Source organism: Gymnoscopelus microlampas (genome assembly GCF_963454915.1).
Source record: "Gymnoscopelus microlampas genome assembly, chromosome: 6".
Taxonomy (NCBI): Eukaryota; Metazoa; Chordata; class Actinopteri; order Myctophiformes; family Myctophidae; genus Gymnoscopelus; species Gymnoscopelus microlampas.
This window is the reverse complement of record NC_139943.1, coordinates 37,155,078-37,179,987: the sequence shown is the minus strand read 5'-3', so window position 1 is coordinate 37,179,987 and position 24,910 is coordinate 37,155,078. Positions and strand designations below refer to the sequence as shown.

The following is a 24,910-nucleotide window of genomic DNA, read 5'->3' as shown; positions in this document are numbered from 1 at the left end:
CCAGCTGGTGAATAGACGTCACAACCTTTATCTTGTTGTCTCCAAGCAACCAGCCATGTCACAGTCACTTATTCCACAACATGCACAAAACAACACAAGGCCATGTGACTGGTGGTGGCGCCACACACCCCCAGGCAGAAATACAGATGAAATACAGATTTATCAGATGGTGGTGTATGTTATATTTTCCTCTTAATAAGTGTGGATTATTATAGCATTAGAAATCATTGCTATAATAGTCTCCAGCTCTTTAGTAAACAGAAGAGGGGTGGCAGACTATTATATGAGTGGGCCGCTAATTGAGTCTTGTTACAGGAGAGAAGAGAACTTTACCAAACAAGGTGAAACTGTTTATGGAATCTGAAAAAGAAGAACTGGTTTAATTTTTCATTGAAAATGGTGTTGTGTATTGGTGAGATACTGTGAATATTTTTTTCTTTGGTATACTTTAGTATCATATGATTAGGGCCTACTTTAAAATTCATTTATTTTTATGTTACCATTTGATTTTTTCTTTTTCCAGTAAAGGAAGAGACCTTATTCTCTGTCAAATGTCAGGAGGAGACATTTAAGAAAGTGGGGATGGTGTGGCGATATGGGTCATATCTGCACATGCTACAGTTGTGTTGTTAATGTTGAGTGATGTTTTTATATTTTTTAATTTAATTGTCCATACAGCGAAGATCATGCAATAACACTTGTCTGAAGTGTAGTACCAATACCATGTTGCATCAGTGGCAGTGTGTCTCAATGGAGTTGTGGACTGTTCTGAAGCTCATTTTTTTAGCGTTTTATTTTGAAGAGGGAAAAAGGGGCAGGAAGTTGCAGCCATATTGTATTATTTGACACAAATACACAATAGTGTAAAAAAATGTTTTTATTCGTCACTGTAAATCATTTGTTTTTGTTTTTTTAAGAAAAATGATTTATGGAATACATACAGTATAACTAGTCTGTTATAGCTGCATGGTGTTGCTGTGACTATACTGCTTACTGCAGAAGGCCTGCTTTAAAGCTAATGTGTGTGTGCACTGTAAATCCACTGGATACAGCTACAGTAATATGAGCTGGACTGTAAAGATTGTTTATGATGGTATTATTGAGGGTATCCCTTTTGGGTTATTATTTACTGTATTACTGTTGATATTATGTATTTGATATGCTAGTGTTGTTGTGATTTTGATGAATCCATGTATTATTTTGGTGCCTACCTTTTGGGGGTTCTTGTTCTTATTGTTGTTAATGCACTGCTTGGGAGTCCTTGGGAATTAAGATTTTGTATACTTAATTATTGTGAACAACTTCAAGACACATGAGAAGAAGCCATATTGTATTATCGGACACAAAATGTGTTTTATTATTCTGCATTCCAGAAAACTGTGGCACCATAAACTACTGTATGTGGATTTACCTTTCCTTGTGGAGTGTGGACCAGTAGTCCATGGGCCAGACCAGATGTCGGAATCACTCAAGGTGGCAAAGGTTACTTTGCCACGTCCATGTCTATACATAATATTTTGGCATGATTACCCTTACTGAGTCACAGCTATATTAGTGTTATCAGCTGTTAAAGTTACCATCCCCCATTGAAATATTGCATTTTAGAAACTGCTGCATATCTTGGTATTGGGGACCACTAAGGGGGCACTCTGAGCTTTCAGATATGTGAATATTCATGACAGTGTACAGTACAGTGGTCACTGGAGGTAATCACACACATTTTCCCTGAAGTACCGCATAAAATATATATTGTGGCCTGGAGCACTGGCGTAGCGGTCCAGGCACCGAGGCTTAGTGTAGCCCGACAGCGTGTCGCGGGTTCGAGTCCCAATCCCAACAGCCTTTACTGCATGTCACTCCCCATCTCTCTCTCCTCGTTTCCTGTCAGCCTACTGTCCTATAAATAAAGGCATAAAATATATATTGTCTTTTTGTCATGACTCATGTGGCATCAGAGACACAAAATACAAAAGCTGGAATACTGATACGACTACAGATTCAGGAAATGTATAATTGGGGGGGGGGGGGGGGGTTGATTTATATAGCCTTATATAGCCTAAACAAGCAGTTTTAATGTGAAATATACAGGCCTTAATAGGCCTAAGATATCACTTAACCCCCGGAAAAACATTATTCAAAACGTTTTTCAGTTGATTCTGGTACCTCTATGCATGCTCGAGAACATACAAAGAAAATATACGGAAAGGCGTCATTTTCAAAATGCCGTCCAGGATGGCTGCCAGGTTAAAATGGATATCTCAAATACTATTCAACCTAGAGCACATTACATATTAACCTATTTGCAACTTGCACACACTGCTTGCAATGAAAATCCATCCGAATTCAACACACTCAGGTTCAACATGATAGATGAGATTGCATTGATGTTGAACAAATAACCAATGATCTGGGCCAGATTATCCATTATGCATATTTGCCATGTTTGGAGACACCAAAAACTACAACAGAAGATGTAGCTTTTATTTATCATTATTTGTATTAATAAGACTATATCTAAAAAGAATATAATATAATTAAAAGTAGCTGCTGCTCTGCGTCTTTGCAGAGCCGGGTTGTCTCCATGCAAAGACGCACAAACAACATTACATTCTACATTTTGTAAAATGGTCTGTTAATTTCATATTTTTTTAAATGAAATATTTACACATATTCTCAGTTTAAAAAATGTATCCAGCAAACCCAGCATCATTGAAAAATAAATGCAAACTATTCATTTGTTGGGTTAAAGGGACTACACCATGAATTTTAACTTTTTCTTATTTTTTTGTGTGTTTTTGGTCTCCCTACCTCTCTTCTATGCCCAAAAATACCCCAGTTTGAACACTCAGGCTTTCACAGCAAATCTGGGGTTTTCTGTAAATTGGTCTCAAAACAGGCCAAACTGATTTGCACCCTGACGTGACGTCACGTCAGGGTACAATAGCTCCCGTTTTTCAGTTCCAACCCAAAAATGTTTTATGTTTTTGTTTTGTTTTTTCTATTTTTTTAAAAAACTTTTTCCACACAGAACCAGGAGATAACATGCATACAAACTGGCTCTATAGCACCCCGTGCCAAACAGGACAATGTGGTATTGCAGGTGAAAGTGCTTTATAAGCCAGAGAGAAGTTAGTTGGAATGAGTATATCTGAGGCTTGATTTAGGCTCTAACCTTTTGAAAAACGTTTGAGGGACATAAACAATATGATATTAAATATATATATATATTTTTTAATTCTTGGTGTAGATCCTTTAACATAATAATAATTAATTTGATTTATAAGGTTCATTCATGTTCTATGTTCAGTGTGGGTTTGCATCTGCTTGCGCGCAACTGCATGTTGGCATGTATTCTCTGATTCTATTGCTACAAGTACAGTATGCAGGGCTCTATTAGGTGAGTGGAATGGAGAGGAGTGCTGTCCATCCTACAGTTCACTGTGCTTTACATTCTCTTGACTCTGGTGAATCTTCTCAGGAACGGTTTGAGTCAGCAAGGTGTAGCGGTCCTTCTTCAGGTGCTGAGCAGGTACCTGTTCCAGCCCAATGGACAGGTAGTGTTCATCTGCACCGTACTGGTGCCAATGTACCAGGCCGGCTCCATTAGGTGACCTACAGTACATACAGTTATTGTTGTTGGGTAATTTTTCAGGGTAAATGGTTAATTATGAACAGTAATGGGAGTATGGAGACACTTACATCATCTAATTATAAGATACTGCATTGAGTTTAATCCTACCCTGTCCGAGCAAAGTTTCCCCAATAGCTCATCATGGTTCTGCTAAGCTGTTCCTCTTCTTCTGTACATGATACTGTAGAGTGATTAAGAAAAATGGTTTAGTGAAGCTTCTGATGTACACTTTCAAGGTACAGTATACAGGTATTTATCTGATGTTACATTTATTATATTTTTTTGAATAAACACTTACTTCCTAATTTGGCATGGGAAGTGATGAAGCAGGATCCCAATACAGTGAAGATTTCATCAGTATGGTGAGTTCTAACAAAACTTGGCCTTCTCTCCTGCAGGAATTTGGGTGGATGATGGTACTCATACAGGTAAACGGGGGCACCTGCATCTGGTTTTAGACAAAATGTGATTTATTAGGTTCAACACCAATGTTTGAGGCAAAACGAGATAAGAATTACCATTCGTAAGATTACATTATTTTATTCTACAGTTACCTCTGTGAGAATTTGCAGTCTTAATGGCTGGAATGGTAAAAAGAATGTCCCCAAGCAGCTCTGTAAATCCATCTCTAATTTTCATTCGATCTCCAGAGGTTCCTAGATATTCATCTGCCACCAGCTCTTTCACTGGGCCATCTTTCAGCTTGAAAACCTGGTGTTCCTATTTTGGGCATGTCATTATAAAAACAACAAAAATAGCAGATCTACGAGCACATGATGTGTTGCGTCGTGATTTTGTAGATCTACTATTTTTATAATTTGTCATACAACAAAGTAGGGTCTAAGTGGTTAAGGCGGCAGCTATACATAACAAAAATATAGAATCAGGCCATGACATGAATACGAGGCAGTATTTCTCTTACATTGGGATAGAACATGGCTAGAACATCCATGACATGTTCCCGGTCCATTCCCTCTGCCCAGTTTGGAGGAGCATAGAACTAAGAGAAGACCAACCAGGTTTGGTTATTGTTTGTTTTGGAGAACAACTACTGAAGAAAAACAGTTTTGTCAAGGATTATGTATAATAATTTATTCCATTGAATGTTCTGATGCAACAATATTAGTGATAATGTGAATGCTGCTTTTACATACTGTAGCGCCTTTATCCAAACCGCTTTACATTGTACATTCACCCATTCACACACACATTCACACACCAAAAGCGTTGGTATGCAAGGTATCATCCTGCTCAACGGGAGCAGTTAGGGGTTCAGTGTCTTGCTCAAGAACACTTTCACAATAACCCAGGGGGAGCTGGAGGTCGAACCGGGAACCTTCCGAACCCCAAGCGGCCACTCTAGCTCAGGAGCCACTGACATCCGCCACATTGGTACTTACCATAGGGAGTAGCCAGCCTCCTTCATGATTATTAATGCCTGTTATGAAAGGAATTTTAAGAAGTTCATGGTTTTGGTACAGTTCATCCACAGGTTTTGTCAGGAAGTTTCCATCAACATTGACAGGGTATATAATCTTGTTGTCCTTGAGAGAAAAGTAAAGAAATGTATACAAGATGAATATGATTGTCAAACATTCAGCACAACATTTCACTGAGATCCAATCAAAGATGTTATATATGATCAACTTGTCATGTCATATCATCAGATGATATCTAATACATCAGTTATACATGTCTAACCTTTTCAAAAGTCAGCATAGCATCAATGTCCATGGATCTCAGGCAGTCAGCGATCATTTTTGTGCTTGTGATGTCACAGCCTGATACATTGGCTAATAGCTGGTAGAAATATAGAACTCTTGTTGGCATACAGATACAGTATGTACTACATATTGCGTATTTACTCATTTCTTACACAAAAAGTAAGCACATATATTAAATAACCTGTGCTATGGGCAAAGGATCTTGCGGCAAGTATAGCGAGTCCATCGCAGCAGTGCCACTTTGAGCGATTCCACGGTGAAACAGGCCATCAGACAATGGAGACAGAGCCTGATAATTCAAGAAACACAAAACATGCAATATGTTTTCAAACTAGGTAAAAAATATTCCTCTATGTGTTCATTCTTAGTCTTTTGTCTCTGTCATTTTGAGTTTCAGAGAATATTTTTGTGTGGATTGTACTGTACCAGGAGGGACACGCTCACTCCACCAGCAGACTCCCCAAATATGGTGACTGAACCTGGATCTCCTCCAAAGTTATGGATGTGCTCCTGGACCCATCGCAGAGCTGCCACCTGGTCGAGTAAACCAAAGTTTCCTGAAATCTGTTCATCTCCGGTACTGAAAAGAGCACACGATCAGGAATTGCTAAAACAAGTCAGAAAACAAGCCATAGTTCTTCCTCAAACATTCCAGGACATCATAATATGCTCATCATACTACTCTTTCCTCACCTGAGAAATCCCAGTCCTCCTAAGCGATACTGGACCAGAACCACAACTACATTCTGGTAAGCAGCCAGGGCAGAGCCATCATAAAATGAGGCTGAGCCATGTTCTAGCCCTCCACCATGGATCCAGACCATGACCTAGGGAACAAATTTGTATTTTGATTACTAATTGCACTTACAGTACCAGTTAAAAAATATATACAAAATTTAAAAAATCAGGGGATCTTACTGGGAGTTTGCCAGCTTGAGAAGTTATTGCTGGAGTGTAAATGTTGAGGTAAAGACAGTCTTCTGAGATGTCAGGGATATCAGAGATATCAGTCATCTTAAATAACATACTCATCACATGCAGAAGAAACGGTTTATGTTGGACACAGCTGTGAAAACAAAACAACAAGCTGATATACAGCTTTTTATAGGTATATACTGTATTACAGCTGATATAGGTATGGAGTAAAACTCTATCCAATAAACACCTACTGGACTGCATGAATGACTTACATGAATGGTTGTTGGGTGGCATCCCTCACTCCTTCCCATCTCTCTGCAGGCTGGGGTGGGGTCAGTCTCAGAGGTCCAACAGGAGGCTTGGCAAACGGAACTCCCAGGTAGACATGGACCCCTGTATCCTTCCCCTTTACGCTCACATGCTCTCCTCTCAGACTTCCCAGTTTTGTGTGGACTACAGGCCCTGTCTTTGGTCTGTGAGACAAGTATCATACAGTGATGCTGTAGTGAGATTTATCCAGACAAAATAGTGTTATACTTATAAGTATAGGATCATACCTTTTCTCCATCTTTTCTATATGTTGTCTGACCTTCTCAGGAAGGGTTTCAGTCATGAAGATGTAACGATCCTTCTTCAGGTGCTTACCAGGTACCTGCTCCATCCCAATTGAGAGGTAGTCTCTCTCTGCTCCATACTGTGGCCAGTGTTCCAGGCCAGCTCCATTAGGCGATCTACAATCACACACAAATACAGTACAGAAGGGAAGGGCTGTGATACTAATACAACAGCGTTACGAATTGCACTGAGGAGCTTGACAATTCTTCATTCTCCTCTGGTGGCAATGTTCTTTTTTCTTTTGAAGGTTTAAATCACTTTCAATAAAACGTTTTAACTTAAGGCAAGTGAACAGGATACAGGTATACAGGTAAGATAAAGGGAAGATAAAGTATTGTTTCTTGGAAGCTAAATTGGAACTCTGACTAATAACCTTCTGAGATAATTAAAGAGACTAGAGCTTACATCCAATTGCAACACGTCACTCATGGTCATGCCATGGTCATTTAGTGATTGTATTTGGTTGTCCTGGAAATATTGTTAGTCAAACATACAGTACCTGTAACTAGAACACACATTTAGACATTATTAAAGAAGGATGCCTTCTCCCAATTTCTCAAATATATACCAATAGCGTTGTGATTTTACTTTCACAATGTGATTCATATTCACTGCAACAGTCAACCTCCCGATTCATGCATGTGCTTTGGGTGAAATAAACTTGCATAAAAGCTAAATGTGTTATATGTTCATTTACTATATTATGATAAATCAATTTCTCAGTTGAGTTTCCTTATTACCAAACAGCAAACATTTTTACTCAAAGAGTTAAATTAAGAAGGTTATATTGACAGTTAAAAGTTATGGTATGAAGCCACACAGAATGGATCAATAAAAACGTCTGCACATTGAGGAGTAGACTCTTACCTTGTACGAGCAAAGTTGCTCCAGTATTTCATCATAATTCTGCTGAGCTGTTCATCTTCCTCTGTACATGACTCTGGGAGAGAAAGAAATTTAGACTATGTCTAATAGACATAGACAGCATGATGAGCTGCAAAACTTGGTCTTGTTTTACCTTGCACTATGACTTGATCTTCTGTGAAACATATTCCCAAAACAAAAATAACTTCATCCCCATGATCAGAGCCAACAAAGCTGGGCCTTTTCTTCTTGACCATGCTGGGTGTCTCCTCAAACTCATAGAAGTACACTGGAAGTCCTGCATCTGTTTGGAGGGTGAAAGAAATGGGAGGTTCATTGGTGTCATGTCATGCAACACCTGGTCTTTGGTGTCTTCTTCTTCTTAATGATCCATTTCTTGATTGTAAGACCTACGGTTCAAGAGAAAAAAACGTAAAGCGGGCTGGTATAGCGGCACCATGGCACTTTAAAACATTTGGGGTGGAGTGACATTAACCATTTCAACCCAAAAGTTAATCATGTCATCTGGGCAGTGTACTGATAATTCTCATCATATTTCATTAAATCTGCCCATCCACTCTTGATTTTTGACCTTGACCTTTGACCCTTTTGACCCAGGGCCATTTGTTCACAAATAATTTTGCCAACAGACAAACATAATCGGGTGAAAATAATGCCTGTCCAACTTTGTTTAAAGTTTCTAGCATCTAAATAGGCAAGAAGTACAGATGCTTCTGTGAGAGGACAACTCTCTTGTTTACATTTATATTAGCCAGTACAAACTACATATTTGTATTTTGAATAATGCAATCCATGACATTTGTTTGTGAATAAAACATTATTTTGACCAAATTGTAGTTTGTTATAACAAAATAACTAATATTGTGCGGTGGTTGTCTTTGGTTTACCTGCTCTTCTTTTGAGAAATGGTTATCATGTGGTTGGGTAGGACCACTACTGGTTGACAACAGGCGCATGGAGCTCAAAACCCAGTTCTTTCTTTGCTCAAATGGGCTTTCTGTAGTAGCCAGCAGAATACATTTTGACACCCACAAGGGGGTACAGGGTTCAAACCCCGGGTAGGACATAGAAGTCAAGGATTACAGCTTTAAATTCGGTTGATAAACATTATCACCATCGATCTTACCTCTGTGGAAGTTTGCAGCCTTAATGGCAGGAATGGTAAACATCACATCTCCAAGCACCTCAGTAAACCCATCTCTAACTTTCGCACGATCCCCCGACGTTCCCATGTATTCATCCGCCAACAGCTCTGTTATCCACCGGTCTTCAGGCTAGATCATAGACAGAACATTCAGTAAGGCCTTGAAAAATGCCTGGGAAGTGGTGAATGGGGGATGATGTGGGTCAAATTGAGCTCGATCGTGGATAATGCTGCTCACTGCAGGTACTGTAGCTAAATTATTTGTACCAACAGGCATCTGGCTTTCCCTACTCTCAGTCAATTATGAGGATGGTAGGGCTCTCTTTGAGTGTTCTTATTTCACATGATACAGACTGCACTTAAATTGCTTGTAGCAGAAACAGTACCATACTGGACTTTCCACCTTCTACACGGCTGCATATTTATGCAAGAGACCATGATAGGGAGTGTTGAGGTGGATAACAGCACAGCTGTGATGCTAGTTGCCATAACACATCAACAGTGATCTATTGCTTTTATTTTGATACATATTTGATTTTATATGGTGAATTGAAAACACTAGATATCATGGTTTGACAAAGAGTTGATTCTGCTGTAAATATGCTTTGCCAAGCATAGCAATACCAGCCATTATATTATTGGAAATGACATGGCTCTCACCCAAATAGATTGCTTGATTAGAACCATCTATTGTATAATTCTATTTAATGTGCTAGTAATCCCCTATCCCTACCAGTATCTCCTTTCTGTATGATGGGACATTCTGTGTGCATTTGGGTATAGTTGCACATATTGTGTATGAACATATTTCACAATGGGACTTCCAATATTGCACATAACTGTGAATACTGTATATATGCAGTACTTGATGGAGATCACATTTTTGTGTAGGTATTATTGTATGTTTTTGTATTGTACTGTATCATTTTGTCATTTTGATGCCAAATACTCCAGCGGATTGCGAGATTAGTCACACACACACACACACACACACACACACACACACACACACACACACACACACACACACACACACACACACACACACACACACACACACACACACACACACACACACACACACACACACACAGCCTTATCTACAACTTCGGGCCTGCGGGATATAATCAAATAATAACTAGAAAAAGGGTGTGTGCGTGCAAAGGTTCACGCAGATCGGTGCAGTTATAGTTAAAAATGCAAATCGGCCTGTTATAGCGCCACCATGAGGCTGATTTGAAACATTTCAAGTGGCATTTCTTCCCCGGCCTAGTGGGAATGTGTGTGTGCAATTTTATGGAAATGGCAAGCTGCGTTCATGATTTGAGGCAGTTTGTTCAAAACGGACCAATCCTGCAAACTTTGGATGGCAACCTTAGCCAATGAGGATGGAATATGGGAAATCGGACAGATCTGTGTTGATCACATGACTATAGAGATACTGTGTACCGATTTGCATGACGTTTGGATAAAATCTGTAGGAGTAATGTAAAAAAAATTGGTTTTGCACACATCGGCCTCCAGGTGGCGCTATAACAGGCCCATGTGAAAATTTTGAGGCAGAGGTTCTGAATTGGCATCCAGGGAGTGTGTGTGCACAGTTTCGCAGCGACCGGGCCAACGGTGCCAGAGATGAGCTGCTAACACACACACGGACACACGGACACACATGGACGGACGGACGGACGGAGGGTAAAAAATACTCTCTCGCCATGCCTTCGGCCTGGCGGAGACAATAAAGTATTCAATCAATCAAAGGTATTTCTTAATTTTCTGAATATTTTGGTACAATAACATAAATGCCTGCAAGAATAGAAAGGCATACTCACAATACCTCATGCTGTACAAGTACGTTTTTTGCAGTAAGTTGTGAAATCAAATATTGGGCAAGTACTGTATGTTTTCATTTCTGAAGATTTTGGCATGTTATTACTTACAGTGGGGGATGTAAACATGCTCATTATGGCTGTAGCTACTTGCCGGTCCATTCCATCCACCCAACCTGTAGGAGCCATTATCTGTGATGACAAAACACCTATTACATAGATATATAGAACATGGCTTTATCTTTGTGGAATTATAGATGATAAATGGAGCAAAATGTAATAATCAATGTATATTACATTTTGATGTAATCAGTGAGGGTTGACATCTTCCCAAAATCGAAACCCTTGCTAATCGCGGCCTCAGACCCCCAGATCAAATGTAATTCTTTTTTTTTGTGTGTGTGTGTATGTATGCGTGCGTTCGTGCGTGCATGTGTGCGTGCGTGCGCGTGTGCACTTGCGTGTGTTCTTCCAAATTTGATAGTAGGTTATATATTAACTTACGTTTGCGATGAGCCAACCACCTTCATCATTATTGAACCCAGTCAAGAGAGGTACATTGTGCATCTCATGATTTTGTAGAGCCTCCATTCCAAACTTGAGAAGGAACTGTCCATCAACAGTTAGTCCAAATTGTAGCATTTCATTCTGTTACAAACAAATTGAGTAGCAATTATTGTTTGCAAAATGCAAGGGGGAAAATTGCATTGGCATCCCATATGAAATGTCAAGATACATTGATCCGTGTAATGTCTTTAGATACCATTTACAGTTATGATCAATAATGGTTCCATGACTCTATGAGAAGAATGTTCTGTTTGTTTGCATTGTATGACTTACCAAATACAAGAAATCTCACCTCTTTCTGAATCTTCACTATGTCATCTATGGTCAACTTCATCACACATTTAGCAACCTTCTTTGCGGTAGAACTGTCACAGCCCGAAATGTTTGCTACAGTCTACCAAGCACAATAATGGGTTTCATTATGGACGTTCAAGGCATTTGTATATCATTCCTCTACTTTGTACATAATAGTGTTTTATATTTGTTGATGATATTGTATTTTGGTGTTATTCTTATGCTATGTTGATGAATTGAATACGTAGGACCACAATGGAAACAAGCCCCGAGGTATTTTTTGTGTTATACTTTTAGCTCAAATGCCTGACTGTACCTCGTGCTGTTTACATTTCTGTCTAATAAAGTATTCAATCAATCAATGAATCGTTGTCAAGTGGAAACCTTGTATGTCCAATGAAATGAAAAAAGAAAAACCTGTTCCAATGGATCTAATGGAGTTATGAGATTTAGTCACAAGCTCTAATACTTTTTGTTGGTTGAATATTTTGTCAAACCCACAGAGAGAAATGAAGTGTAACTAGAATAAGTGCTACTCGGAGCACAGGTCTCCGCCAGGTCAGGTAGGTTATTTTGGCCTCCTGGTGGCACTATGATAGGCCAATGTGAAAAGGGTGCCATTTCTTCCTAGGTCGTGCACGGCAATAGGACACTGCATTCATGATTTGAGGCATTTTGTTCTAAAAATGTGTTTTGCTAAATTTGACCTGCTGCCGCTACAACAGGCTAATGTTAAAAGGGTGGCATTTGTTCCTCAACACAGTGTGAATGTGCATGGAAAGTTTCACCGCAATCAGACGCTGCGTTCATGATTTGCGGCATTTTGTTGAAAACAAGCCACTACTGCAAACTTTAGATGTTATCTTAGCCAATCAGGATGGAATATGAAAAATCAAACAGATCCGTCTTGATCACGTGACTATAGAGATCATGTGTACCGATTTGCGTGAAATTTGGATAAAATGGGAAGGAGTAATATAAAAAAAAATGTTTTACATAAGTCGGCCTCTTGGTGGTGCTATAAAAGGCAGATGTGAAAAATGCAGGGCAAAAGTTTTTCCTTGGCCTCTAGGGAGTCTGCATACAAAGTTAATACAGATTGGTGCAGTTATAGGTAAAAACACGAATTGGCCTGTTATAGCGCCACCATGAGGCTGATTTGAAAAATTTGAAGTGGCATTTCTTCCTCGGCATAGTGGGAATGTGCGTGAAGTATTTCAGGGAAATTGCACTCCTGCAAACTTTGGAAGCCATTTTTAGCCAATCGGGTTGGAATATGAAAAATCGTTTAATGACTATTAGATACTGTGTACCGATTTGCGTGATGTTTGGACAAAATCTGTAGGAGTACTGTCAAAAAATGTGTTTTGGGAAAAGCGGCTTCCTGGTGGCGCTATAACAGGCCCATGTGAAAGATTTGGGGCAAGGGTTCTGAATTGGCATCCAGGGAGTGTGTGTGCACAGTTTCGCTGCGATCAAGCCAACGGTGTCGGAGATTAGCTGTTCACAGACGGACACACACGGACACACACTCAGACGGACGGACGGACAGACAGGGTGCAAAACATACTCTCTCGCCATGCCTTTCGGCCTGGCGGAGACAAAAATAGCATTGATCTAGTAAAACTATGGAGATACAAGGTTTCCCCCCAACAGTGATGATATCCTGTCACTCATCACGGTTTGCAATTGCAAAACTAACCTGGGCTACAAGCAAAGGGTTGAAGGAATAGAGATGATAATTTGCTGCAGAGCCACTCTGTGCAATTGCACCATGAAACAAGCCAGCAGACAATGGAGAAAGGAGCTGGCAATAAAAGAGAGGAAAACATACAAGATATGTCATGATATTGGCACCTTGGATTCATACTATTTGCTGTGGGTTGAACATGAATTTAAATGGCATGTTACTACTAGTGATATCAGGTGAAAAACAGAGAACAGAGATGAAAATAAGGCCCACAACAATCTTATGAACAAACGTATAAAATCATAAAATGACATTTTACATGCATAGCTGTTGAATGTCTGGAAAATATTTAACACATCATTTTATTGACTACTTTTGAAGATTTATATTATTGATTAGATAGCGTTTTGTTCATGTTCTGTGTATGTGCGTTCTTACTAATGCAGATACGCTCACTCCTCCAGAAGAATCCCCAAATATAGTGACAGAACCTGGATCTCCTCCAAAGTTGTGGATGTGCTCTTTGACCCATCGCAAGGCTTCCACCTGGTCCAGTAATCCAAAGTTTCCTGGTACATGCTTGTCTCCTGTGCTTTGTGAACAGGGACGTTTGCAGAACATAAATACATCAAGTTTGACACAGCATTAGGCTACATGGTTCTGGGGAGGACCCAGTCTTACCTAAGGAATCCCAGTATTCCAATGCGATATTGTATGAGAACAACAACCACATCCTGGTAAGCAGCCAGAGCAGAACCATCATATCCTGATGCAGAACCCATTATGAATCCTCCTCCATGGATCCACACCATGACCTTGATGACAGCAAGAATAACATGTCTAGTAGTAGTAATGTAAAAAGTCCATACTGCCCTGCCAAGGTAAAGTGCAGTAACTACGTTTTTGGACACACCGACTTATTTGTGTATCCCAAAGGTCAAATTAGCCTTTGTGATTTTGGGGGATAAACAATGACCTCAAGAACAGATGTAAAATTAGTGTAATATCACTTTTATGCCGATATCTCATTTGGCTGACCAGTTGAATCACTTTTAAACCCATTTTTCAGTGATTTTCTTTTTCGTAGTTACTGCACTTTACCTTGGCAGGGCAGCATACACATCCTAGATTAAACCTGATAAGGATATAAACTCTACTGGTTTGCAAGGGTTAAAGCTGCAATCAATAACTTTGTTTTGTGAATAAAATGTTATTTTGAACAATCTGTATAGCAGAGTATGCCAATGGCAATAATACTAACACAACTGTGGTGGTTGTACAGTAGTCGGTCTACCTGCTCTTCTATTGAGAAATGTATCCTGTGGTAGGGACATGAAGCTCAAAAAGTGAATTATCCTCTGCCCAAATGGGTTTTCTTAGCTCAGCAGTAGACATTGTTGCGTTTGCATGGGGGACCCTGGTTCAGACCCCAGGTAGAAGGAAATTACATGAAAATTACAGATTGCAGCTTTAATACTTAAAGACAAATGCTTCTTCATCTGAGTTGTGAGTTCAATACTTACAGGCAGTTTTCGTCTCTCAGATGGTTTGGAAGGGGTGTAAATGTTGAGATAAAGGCAATCCTCCGATATGTTCGGGAATTTGACTTCCATGGATAGATTGGCCGCCATCATATTTATAAAATCAGTGACTTGAACACACCTGTAAAATATGCATTTAGGTGGCATGAAATTGAGTGTGAGGTCTTATGCCACGTTGATTACAAAGTGTAATTTACACTAATGTTTTGCCTTTTACATGAATGGTTGTTTGGTGGCATCCCTCACTCCTTCCCATCTCTCTGCAGGCTGGGGTGAGGTCAGTCTCAGAGGTCCAACAGGAGGCTTGGCAAAGGGCACTCCCAGGTAGGCATGGACTGGTGTATCTTTCCCCTTTACGCCCACATACGTGCCTCTCACACTCCCCAGTTTTGTGTGGACTACTGGAGCTATTAGCACAGATTTAGATACATGTGAGAAGAACAGGACAAACAGGAAGTTACACCATGTAAGTTACACTGAAAAACATCTGTTTTTGTAGCCCTACTTGCATTTTTCATCTAATTTCTAGTCATTACAAGACATTACTTAGTCACTATTAGACTACCTACTGTAGGTAAGGACAGACTGATGTGCATGCAAGTGCACAAACAGGCACAAATTCACAACACAAGTTGGAGGTAGAGCTTGGCAATTGGAAGGTTTCCCCCCCCAAACCCGGGCTCCCCCTGGGTTAGTAATATGGGTGCATCCACACATGTACGTCAAGTTGTCGTACGGAGGTCGGAAGTCCCATCCACTCCCATGTTAAGTTAAAAAAACGGAAGTTCCGGTCCGGTTTTTCCTATAACATGGGAGTGGATGGGACTTCCGACTTCCGTACGACAACTTGACGTACATGTGTGGATGCAACCTATGCGTGTGCCCACATAAACAGTCCATCATTGATCCAGATTATGGCCACCAGGGGGCCTGCCCTACTGCATGCATGTGCCATCTACAGTGAGCTGCAGGGAGAATCACATCAACAGAGCTGCAGTGGAAAGTGAGCAGCTTCAGGTTCCTCTGGGGGGTTCACATAAGTGAGAGGGAGGACATTATAGCTGGTCACATCATGTCACATCATGTGGAAGATCTTCTACTCAAAACTTAGCCTGGGCAGCATACCTTTTCGGGTCTACAATCCGGTCGGGAGCGGAAGTAACCCTACGTCACCAGGCGCGTCATCAGGCGGCCGGATGGGCAGATCCGGAAAGACTTCACCCCAAAATAAGTCCGTCCTAATAAAATCCTTGATGCGGCGTAGTTTAGCTTATTTTTTAAATATAAATGTGAGTGTACTTTCCGGAGACTATTTAGCGTCTGTATTATCCCACGGGGAAATTCTATTCCATTTAAATAGGGATTGGGGAACCAAAACAAAGCGGCACCGCAAAACCGGATGGGCAAAATTCGGAAAGATAATCTTTTTTTTTTTTTTTTTCGGTAGGCGTGGCCTAAAAAACTGCACGCCAAGGGTCTACATAGGGTGGTTATAATTAAAACAGCACAGCACATCACCAGGACTGAGCTGCCAGCCATGCAGTACCTTTACAACCAGACGGTAGCACAGTAAAGATTGTGTCATGATGGCACCATTAACAAAGGTCAGGGGCAAGAAAATTAACGACTTGGCATCCTGTGTTCACTCAGGGCCAGCTCTACATGGCCTTTTCTAGGGGAAAGAGAACCAGACTAGAGTGAATGTTGTTGTTTTAGGTGATGAGGAGGGAGTAACTGACACCCGTGTTTATAAGGAGCTGCTGTAATTGTCTGTTAGTGATTACTTCAAGCACGTTTTGTTTTGATAATAAAATTGTGTTCAGCATTTATAACAAATTCTCTATGACTTCTGCCTTTCAGAAACAAAACTATTACTATGTACCTCCTACATGTATAAAATACACATGATCAATACTGTGTACACTCAAATGTGATGGGACCACTGGAGGGCAGTGTGTTTTCAGGTAGGCAGGGGGGGAAATCCCCCTGACTGTGGTTATTGGCATGGCTCCGACTGCCTCTTGTCCCAGGAGGGGCGAGATCCAAACGTGGCAGTGGCGTGCGCCGCGGCGGCCGCCGCGTCCGCCACGACCGCCACGGCGGGTGGCGGCCGTCGTGGCGGCCGCCACAACCGCCGTCACGACCGCCACGGCGGGTGGCGGCCGTCGTGGCGGCCGCCACAACCGCCGTGGCAACCGCCGCGTCCGCCAGATCCTCCGCCATAACCGCCGCCTCCGCCGCGTCCGCCAGATCTTCCGCCATAACCGCCGCCTCCGCCGCCGGCGCCGCGTCCGCCAGATCTTCCGCCATAACCGCCGCGTCCGCCAGATCACCGCCGCGTCCGCCAGATCTTCCGCCGCCTCCGCCACCGGCGCTGCGTCCGCCAGATCTTCCGCCATAACCGCCGCCTCCGCTGTGCCCGCCAGATCCTCCCCCGCCCTTCTGGCACGAGTGCCAAGCAAGCCTCTGCCAGCCTCCACAGCCCCTGGTCCCGACCAGACAGAGCATGCAGTTTTTTATCCGTGCGTAATTACGCACGTGTTCTGCTCTCCCCCCTCCCCCTCTACACCGATGACTCTTTGCCCAAAATAGCCGATCTCCAAGCTCACACTCCGCGCATATAGTCAATAAGATGGTTATTATTCTTCATATTATTATTAGAATGACAAACTGATGCCCCGTTGAATATCTGTCTGTCTGACTGTCTGTCTGTCTGTGGGTAAGTCTATCTATCTATCTATCTATCTATCTATCTATCTATCTTTAAAGAATTACATTTCTCTCTATGAAGCGATATCAAGCGAAAATAAAACTTCGTATTTGGAAGGTTTTCTGGCAGACATCTGCTTGTGTGCGTGCGTTCACCACCGTGATGGAGTGTCTGTCTGTCTGTCTGTCTGTCTGTCTGTCTGTCTGTGGGTAAGTCTATCTATCTATCTATCTATCTATCTATCTATCTATCTATCTGTGATAACTCTTTTCCCAAAATAGCCGATCTCCAAGCTCACACTCCGCGCATATAGTCAATAAGATGGTTATTATTATTCATATTATTATTAGAATGACAAACTGATGCCCCGTTGAAATTATATCAAAACAAATTCATAGTGAGTGTGCTTCTGGAGCCCGGAGGGAATTTCTTTAAGGCCTTACATGGCCAGGTTTTATGGGCTGTGCACATGCGTGTGTGTGTGTGTGTGTGTGTGTGTGTGTGTGTGTGTGTGTGTGTGTGTGTGTGTGTGTGTGTGTGTGTGTGTGTGTGTGTGTGTGTGTGTGTGTGTGTGTGTGTGTGTGTGTGTGTGTGTGTGTGTGTGTGTGTAAAAAACAGAGAGTGTTGAGATTTCTTTCGGACAGATCTCTGGCAATTGTACTTTAATTCTTACAATTTTAATGTTTATATGATCTGTAAAGTTTATATTTTCATTTGGTATCAGGCACTATCTGTCATGAATTCATTTTGTCTCTAATCGAGCGAAATAAAAGTCTTCGGATTTGGAATCTTTTCTGCGCAGAGAGCTGCTTGAGTGTCTGTCTGTCTGTCTATACATCTATTTAAATATCTATCTATATATCTATCTAACTATCTATCAGCAATAAGGCCTTCTCCCCCCCCCCCCCCCCCCCCCCCCCCCATAAACAATATCAGTATGATGACAGCCCCGAATTTAATCTCACAACGCGGTGATCAGCAATCAGCAGTAGATCTGACACCTTTGTTTGATTAATGATGCTTGCATGCATGTATAGGAGGTGGGTTAATTGATAATGAATAGAATAAAATCGGGTTCATTCATAGCGCATGAAGCAGCGCCCTATCCAAAATAACAGATCTGCAGGCAGACACACCATGTCGCAGTGCGACAGACAGACAGACAGACAGACAGACAGACAGACAGACAGACAGACAGACAGACAGACAGACAGACAGACAGATGAGCGGGCCGATCCGTAACCCGCGGGTCAGCCGCTCTCACACGCAAAAAAAAAACAACCTATTTTGAACAACATGCTTGTTTATTTAGCCCATGACAATGTTGTGCTAGACCAGGGGTCTTCAACGTTTTCAGCCCAAGGACCCCCTAGCTGAGAGAGAGATGAAGCAGGGACCCCCTCTATATTGAATAAAATTGTGTTTCAGATTCAACTTGTGTTTACGTGGTCTGCTATTATTTCCCTCTACACCTAAACCTCTTTGCCAAAAATAGCCGATCTACAAGCTCACAAGGTTGTGAGCTTGTAGATCTGCTATACTTTTGGCTAAAGTTCTCATCAGAAAAGGGATGCTAGGGTTCAAGTGGTTAAGGTAAAAAAAAAACATATCGCACAAAGATTTGGCGGACCCCCTGTAGTAACCCTGAGGACCCCCTAGGGGTCCCGGACCCCCTGTTGAAGACCCCAGACATTTTAAGCAACTTTGGGTACTTAAAAGAGCGCTATATAATATATTCCCACCGCGGGTCGCGGGGCGGGTTGAGTCATAGATTTATATATGGGTTCGCGGGACGGGTTGAGGCGGGTTGGGTTCCGTGGTGGGGCAGGGCGGGGCGGGTCATGAAAAAACCCGACCCGCACATCAGACCGACAAGTGTGTGTGTGTGTGTGTGTGTGTGTGTGTGTGTGTGTGTGTGTGTGTGTGTGTGTGTGTGTGTGTGTGTGTGTGTGTGTGTGTGTGTGTGTGTGTGTGTGTGTGTGTGTGTGTGTGTGTGTGTGTGTGTGTGTGTGTGTGCGCGCGCGCACGCGCGCGATGCGACGCGTGGCGTTGTAAGCTTGTATATCTGCCATTTTCACATAGCCTATAAAATAGGGCTAAAGTGGTTGTTACGGATAAGAGCGTCAGTGTAGACTGTAGAGGATCTGTTGTCTGTGTTATGTGTGCGCGCGCCCGTCTTCGTCCTCGTCCGTTCTGTCCGTCCCTTTAAAGCCGACTTGAACTATTCATTCACGGCCGCTGTCAGTTGTTGTGATCTGTCTGGGTCTAGAGTAAGCTAGTGGCAGCGCGCCCACCGGAGCAGTCAGAGTTTCTTATCATTCCATTCTCTTTGTACAGGTTGCTACTTTCATTAACGTGCTAAATGTGGTATTCAGGGCAAGTATTGTAACTACTATTACATTTCCTCTTTAATGTGTTAACACCTCAGAGGACAGGTTCCAGTACCTTGTATTTTTGTGTTGGCCCAGTTCAGATTAGAGTAGTCAGCTATAGGTTAAGTTCTTTATTCTTTTCTGTGGATTGTTCAGGTAGCCAGCGTTGGGGGTTCCCTAGTGGTTATAGGAAGTATTGTTTATTTTATTTCGTTCTTTGATTTGGTTCCTGTCCAGCCCTATTCATATTATGCACGAGTAGCACCTCACTATATATATTTGCACTGATTGTATGCCACAATTTAATACCTGAAAATAAAAGCTTAAGTTTGGCTTGAACCATCTTGCCTTGTTGCGTTCCTACTCCCCTAGACCCGCGTAACAGTGGTTAATATATGTTTCATAATATCATAATATATATCTGACAAGTAACTAGTAACTAAAGTTTTCAAATAATTGTAGTGGAGTAAAAGTACAATATTTGCCTCTGAGATGTAGTGGAGTAGAAGTAAAAGTATTGGAAATACTCAAGTAAAGTACAAATACCTCAAAAGCGTACTTAAGTACATTAAAGTAAATGAGTATTATTATTATTGTTATTATTAATAATAATACATTACTATTATTGTTATTATTATTGTTATCATTAAATAGCATAATATTATTATCAATAATAATAATAATGGCATAATAATAACAATGATAACGATAATAATAATAATAATAATAATAATAATAATAATTGTCATAAGGGTACTAATAATAATATATATTAATAATAAAATAGCATAATAACAATGATAACGATAATAATAATAATAATTATAATTATAATTATAATTATAATTATAATTTTAATTTTAATTTTAATTTTAATTATAATTATAATTATAATTATAATTATAATTATAATAATTATTAATAATAATGTATATTAATAAAAAAATAGCATGATGGGGGGGTCCGTGTTTCTAAGTGGGGACCTGTCCCCATCCAGAGGTATAGGAAATAAATGCATAAATTAGGAATTCATTCATTTCAAATGCAACAGACAGACAGACGGACGGACGGACGGACGGAAGGACGGAAGGACGGACCGTCAGACAGACAGACAGACAGACAGACAGACAGACAGACAGACAGACAGACAGACAGACAGACAGAGGCCGTGGGAGGCACTCAATCACACTAACCGATGCGCTTTCTTAATTATAATATAAGAATAATAATTATATTAATCCTACACTTCGCAGATATAAATTATTATATTATGAACCATACACTAACCACTTCAGACCTATTTTATACATATGCTATTTGAAAATAACATATGTATGAAATAGGTCTGAAGTGGTCTACAAGCTACAATAACCGAGCTTGTAGATCTGCTATTTGTTGAACAACGTGTTGCGTTGGGAGCTTTAGGGTAAGTTTATTTCATTTTTAATTTCTGAAACCACTCCATTGGCAGCGCAAAAGTGGAGCTTGGGGGTCCATGATAAAACCTCCCAAAAGGTTAGACTACAATGGGCTATATATGTACAGTAGACCGGACGTTGTGTATTATTATGTTACGTGCGTAATTACTCGTGTGGCCAAAATCTGATTGATATCGTTAGATGAAGACAGAAAATAATTTATAATAAAATATAATATATTCATGACTAATACCAAATGAAAATATAAACTTGAAAGATCATAGAAACATTAAAATTATAAGAATTCAAGTAAAATTGCCAGAGATATGGCCTAATGCAGGGGTCTTCAACAGGGGGTCCAGGACCCCTAGGGGGTCCTCATAGTTACTATAGGGGGTCCGCCAAATATTTGTGTGATATGATTATTTATTTTTTAACTTAACCACTTGAACCCTAGCATCCCTTTTCTGAGGAAAACTTTAGCCAAAAAATAGCAGATCTACAAGCTCACAACGCCTCGCAGCGCGAGGCGTTGTGAGCTTGTAGATCGGCTATTTTTGGCAAAGAGGTGTAGGTGTAGAGGGAAAAAAGAACAGTAAACGTAAACAAAAAAAACACAATGTTATACAATATAGAGGGGGTCCCTGCTTCATCTCTGTCTCAGCTAGGGGGTCCTTGGGCAGAAAAGGTTGAAGACCCCTGGCCTAATGAAATCTCAACTGCTCTCTGTCTCATCCGCAGTTATAGCTGCGCCAGAAGACTGCAGATATGCTCGGCCTGGGGGTCGTTCTCTCACCGACCCCGCAGGGACCCCTAGGGGGTCCTCCGGGTTACTACAGGGGGGGTCCGCCAAATCTTTGTGCGATATGTTTTTTTTTTTTTTACCTTAATCACTTGAACCCTAGCATCCCTTTTCTGATGAGAACTTTAGCCAAAAGTATGATCTACAAGCTCACAACGCCTCGCGCTGCCAGGCGTTGTGAGCTTGTAGATCGGCTATTTTTGGCAAAGAGGAGGTGTAGAGGGAAAGAATAGCAGACCACGTAAACACAAGTTGAATCTGAAACACAATTTTATTCAATATAGAGGGGGTCCCTGCTTCATCTCTCTCTCAGCTAGGGGGTCATTGGGCTGAAAACGTTGAAGACCCCTGGTCTAGCACAACATTGTCATGGGCTAAATAAACAAGCATGTTTTTGCGTGTGAGAGCAGCTGACCCGCGGTTTACGGATCGGCCCGCTCATATACTGACTGTCTGTCTGTCTGTCTGTCTGTCTGTCTGTCTGTCTGTCTGTCTGTCTGTCTGTCTGTCTGTCTGTCTGTCTGGCTGGCTGGCTGGCTGGCTGGCTGGCTGGCTGGCTGTTGCATTTGACCAGTGAAATGAATGAGGATGCGATGAGTTGTGAGTTTATAGATCAGTTATTTTCTGACCGACACACCAGGTTCATTGACCAATGACCCAAGCTTAATTTATGCACGTAACATAATATACCGACAGACAGACAGACAGACAGACAGACAGACAGACAGACAGACAGACAGACAGACAGACAGACAGACAGACAGACTGTTTCTGTCTGTCTGCCTGGAGAATAAGTGTGCTTATATTATTAAGTTCTGCAAGCACTTAAGTTGCTCTATGTTGCAAGGTCTATTAACAATAATAATAATAATAATAATACTGGCACCGGTGATAAAAACACAATGTATTGACTCAAGGAATTAACAGTCAGTCACACTTTTGTGGATTAGGCTACAGTAAAATTGTAATGACAAATTTCAAGGTGAACTCTGCAGCCGCACCGTGTCCCCAGAGCTGAGTCCAATAGTTAGATGCGTGTGTAATTGCGCGCATGTAAATAAATGAAATAAAATAATAAAATAAATTAAAATAAATTCATGCCTGATACCACATGAAAATATAAAATTTACAGATCATATAAACATTAAAATTATAATAATTCAAGTAAAATTCAGAAAGATCTGGGTGGATGAAATCTCAAATGCTTCGTTAGACTGTGTTGTTTATTACGTGTAAATAAAGAAAGAAAATAAGGAAAAATATATATAATAAATTATAATGAATTCATGCCTGGTAGCAAATGAAAATATAAACTTTACAGATCATATAAAAAATACAATTATAAAAATACAAGTTACATTCAGAAAGATATGGCTGAATCAAATCTCAACTGCTCTGGATCAAATGCGCAAAATATACAATTATTACTATCCACCCCTTGGGCGGGGGGGGCGTCCCGGGGGGGGGTCCCGGGGGGGGGGGGGGGACATGTGGGGGGGGGGGGGGGGCTGCGCCAGAAGAGCGCAGATATGGTCGATGGATCGGATGGCGGACCCTACCTGGCGCTCGCGGCACTTGGGGCGGTTTTCACGGCGGTCGCGGCGTTCGCCACAACCGCCGCGGCGCTCGCGGCGTTCGCCACAACCGCCGCGGCGCTCGCGGCGAGCGCCACAACCGCCGCGGCACTCGCGGCGAACGCCACAACCGCCGCGGCGCTCGCGGCGTCTGCCACAACCGCCGCGGCGCACGCCACCGCGGCACTTGGGGCGGTTTTCACGGCGGTCGTGGCGTTCGCCACAACCGCCGCGGCGCTCGCGGCGAACGCCACAACCGCCGCGGCGCTCGCGGCGTCTGCCACAACCGCCGCGGCGCTCGCGGCGAGCGCCACAACCGCCGCGGCGCACGCCACCGCCAGATTTGGATCTCGCTGTCTCTCTCTTGTCTTGACCATAATTCACAGTTGGAAGTAGCTGTTGTATAATTAATGTTATATCCCTACTATTCAACAACAATCTTATCTATGGCCCTTAGAAAACATATTATTGTCTATACAGTAAGCACTGTTATTGAGGTAAAAGGTCATAATGTGGTTGAATGAACACATAGTGAACTCAAACCAGCAACCCTGCAGAACAAAACTGCCACTGAAAGTGTCTGTATAAGTGGAAGTACAGGAAGTACTGTCCGTGTTGAAATCATGTTGATGATGCAGTGCAGATCTGTTTACATGTTGTGATTGGTCAAATAATACAGCTTCTGGGGGAACTGGCCTACATACTGTACAACTGAAATACCACCCTGAAGACACTTTGGGCTGTAGTCATTGTCCAGGTTGTTTTCCTTGTGAGATGAGATAAGGCTGCAAAGTTTACCAGAACTAATAGTTAGTTAAGTAACTTAATATGCAACAGTGGGTTAGGTCAACCACTTGAACCCCAGCATCCCTATTTTGGGGGCAACATTCGGCAAAAATATAAAATCTACAAGCTCACAATGCATCGGATACGATTGTTAACTTGTTTTTTTGGCAAAGAGATCTGCTGTAGATGGGAAAAGTGGTCCAAGTGCAGATGTAAGGTCCATTTTACTATAGGTTTTAAGTGGTTAATAATGTGATGGCTCAAACTTTCAAGGATACGAAGAAAATTGAAAATCAAAAAGTATTAAATATTGTCTACTTACCATCCGGGTCTGCAGTGGCACACAGAAACCATGTGCATGTTGCCAAGAGGAGCGGTGCTGCCTTTGCAGGAGACTTCATGCTTCACTTTTG

The 24,910-nt window shown here is 41.5% G+C and overlaps 1 protein-coding gene across 3 annotated transcripts; it reads right to left on the bottom strand.

Annotated features, from left to right (window-relative positions):
- Positions 1–2,417: 2,417 nt before the first annotated feature.
- Positions 2,418–24,910, bottom strand: ces2b (carboxylesterase 2b). Of its 3 annotated transcripts, none has more exons than XM_084060357.1 (26): positions 24,820–24,910; positions 15,053–15,242; positions 14,818–14,956; positions 13,976–14,109; positions 13,733–13,886; positions 13,307–13,411; positions 11,603–11,704; positions 11,248–11,391; positions 10,855–10,935; positions 8,900–9,047; positions 7,907–8,056; positions 7,756–7,828; positions 6,831–7,004; positions 6,546–6,746; positions 6,274–6,421; positions 6,049–6,182; positions 5,782–5,935; positions 5,537–5,644; positions 5,333–5,431; positions 5,032–5,175; positions 4,554–4,631; positions 4,186–4,351; positions 3,930–4,079; positions 3,740–3,812; positions 3,258–3,612; positions 2,418–2,752 (listed from the first exon to the last, which is right to left on the bottom strand). In XM_084060357.1, exons 1-25 carry the CDS (start codon positions 24,896–24,898, stop codon positions 3,429–3,431), a joined length of 3,312 nt encoding a protein of 1,103 aa, XP_083916483.1. In that variant the 5' UTR covers positions 24,899–24,910; the 3' UTR covers positions 2,418–2,752; positions 3,258–3,428. The 3 variants fall into 3 exon arrangements, with proteins under 3 accessions (XP_083916483.1, XP_083916484.1, XP_083916485.1); XM_084060358.1 differs by having other exon boundaries at positions 4,186–4,342; XM_084060359.1 differs by having other exon boundaries at positions 4,186–4,333.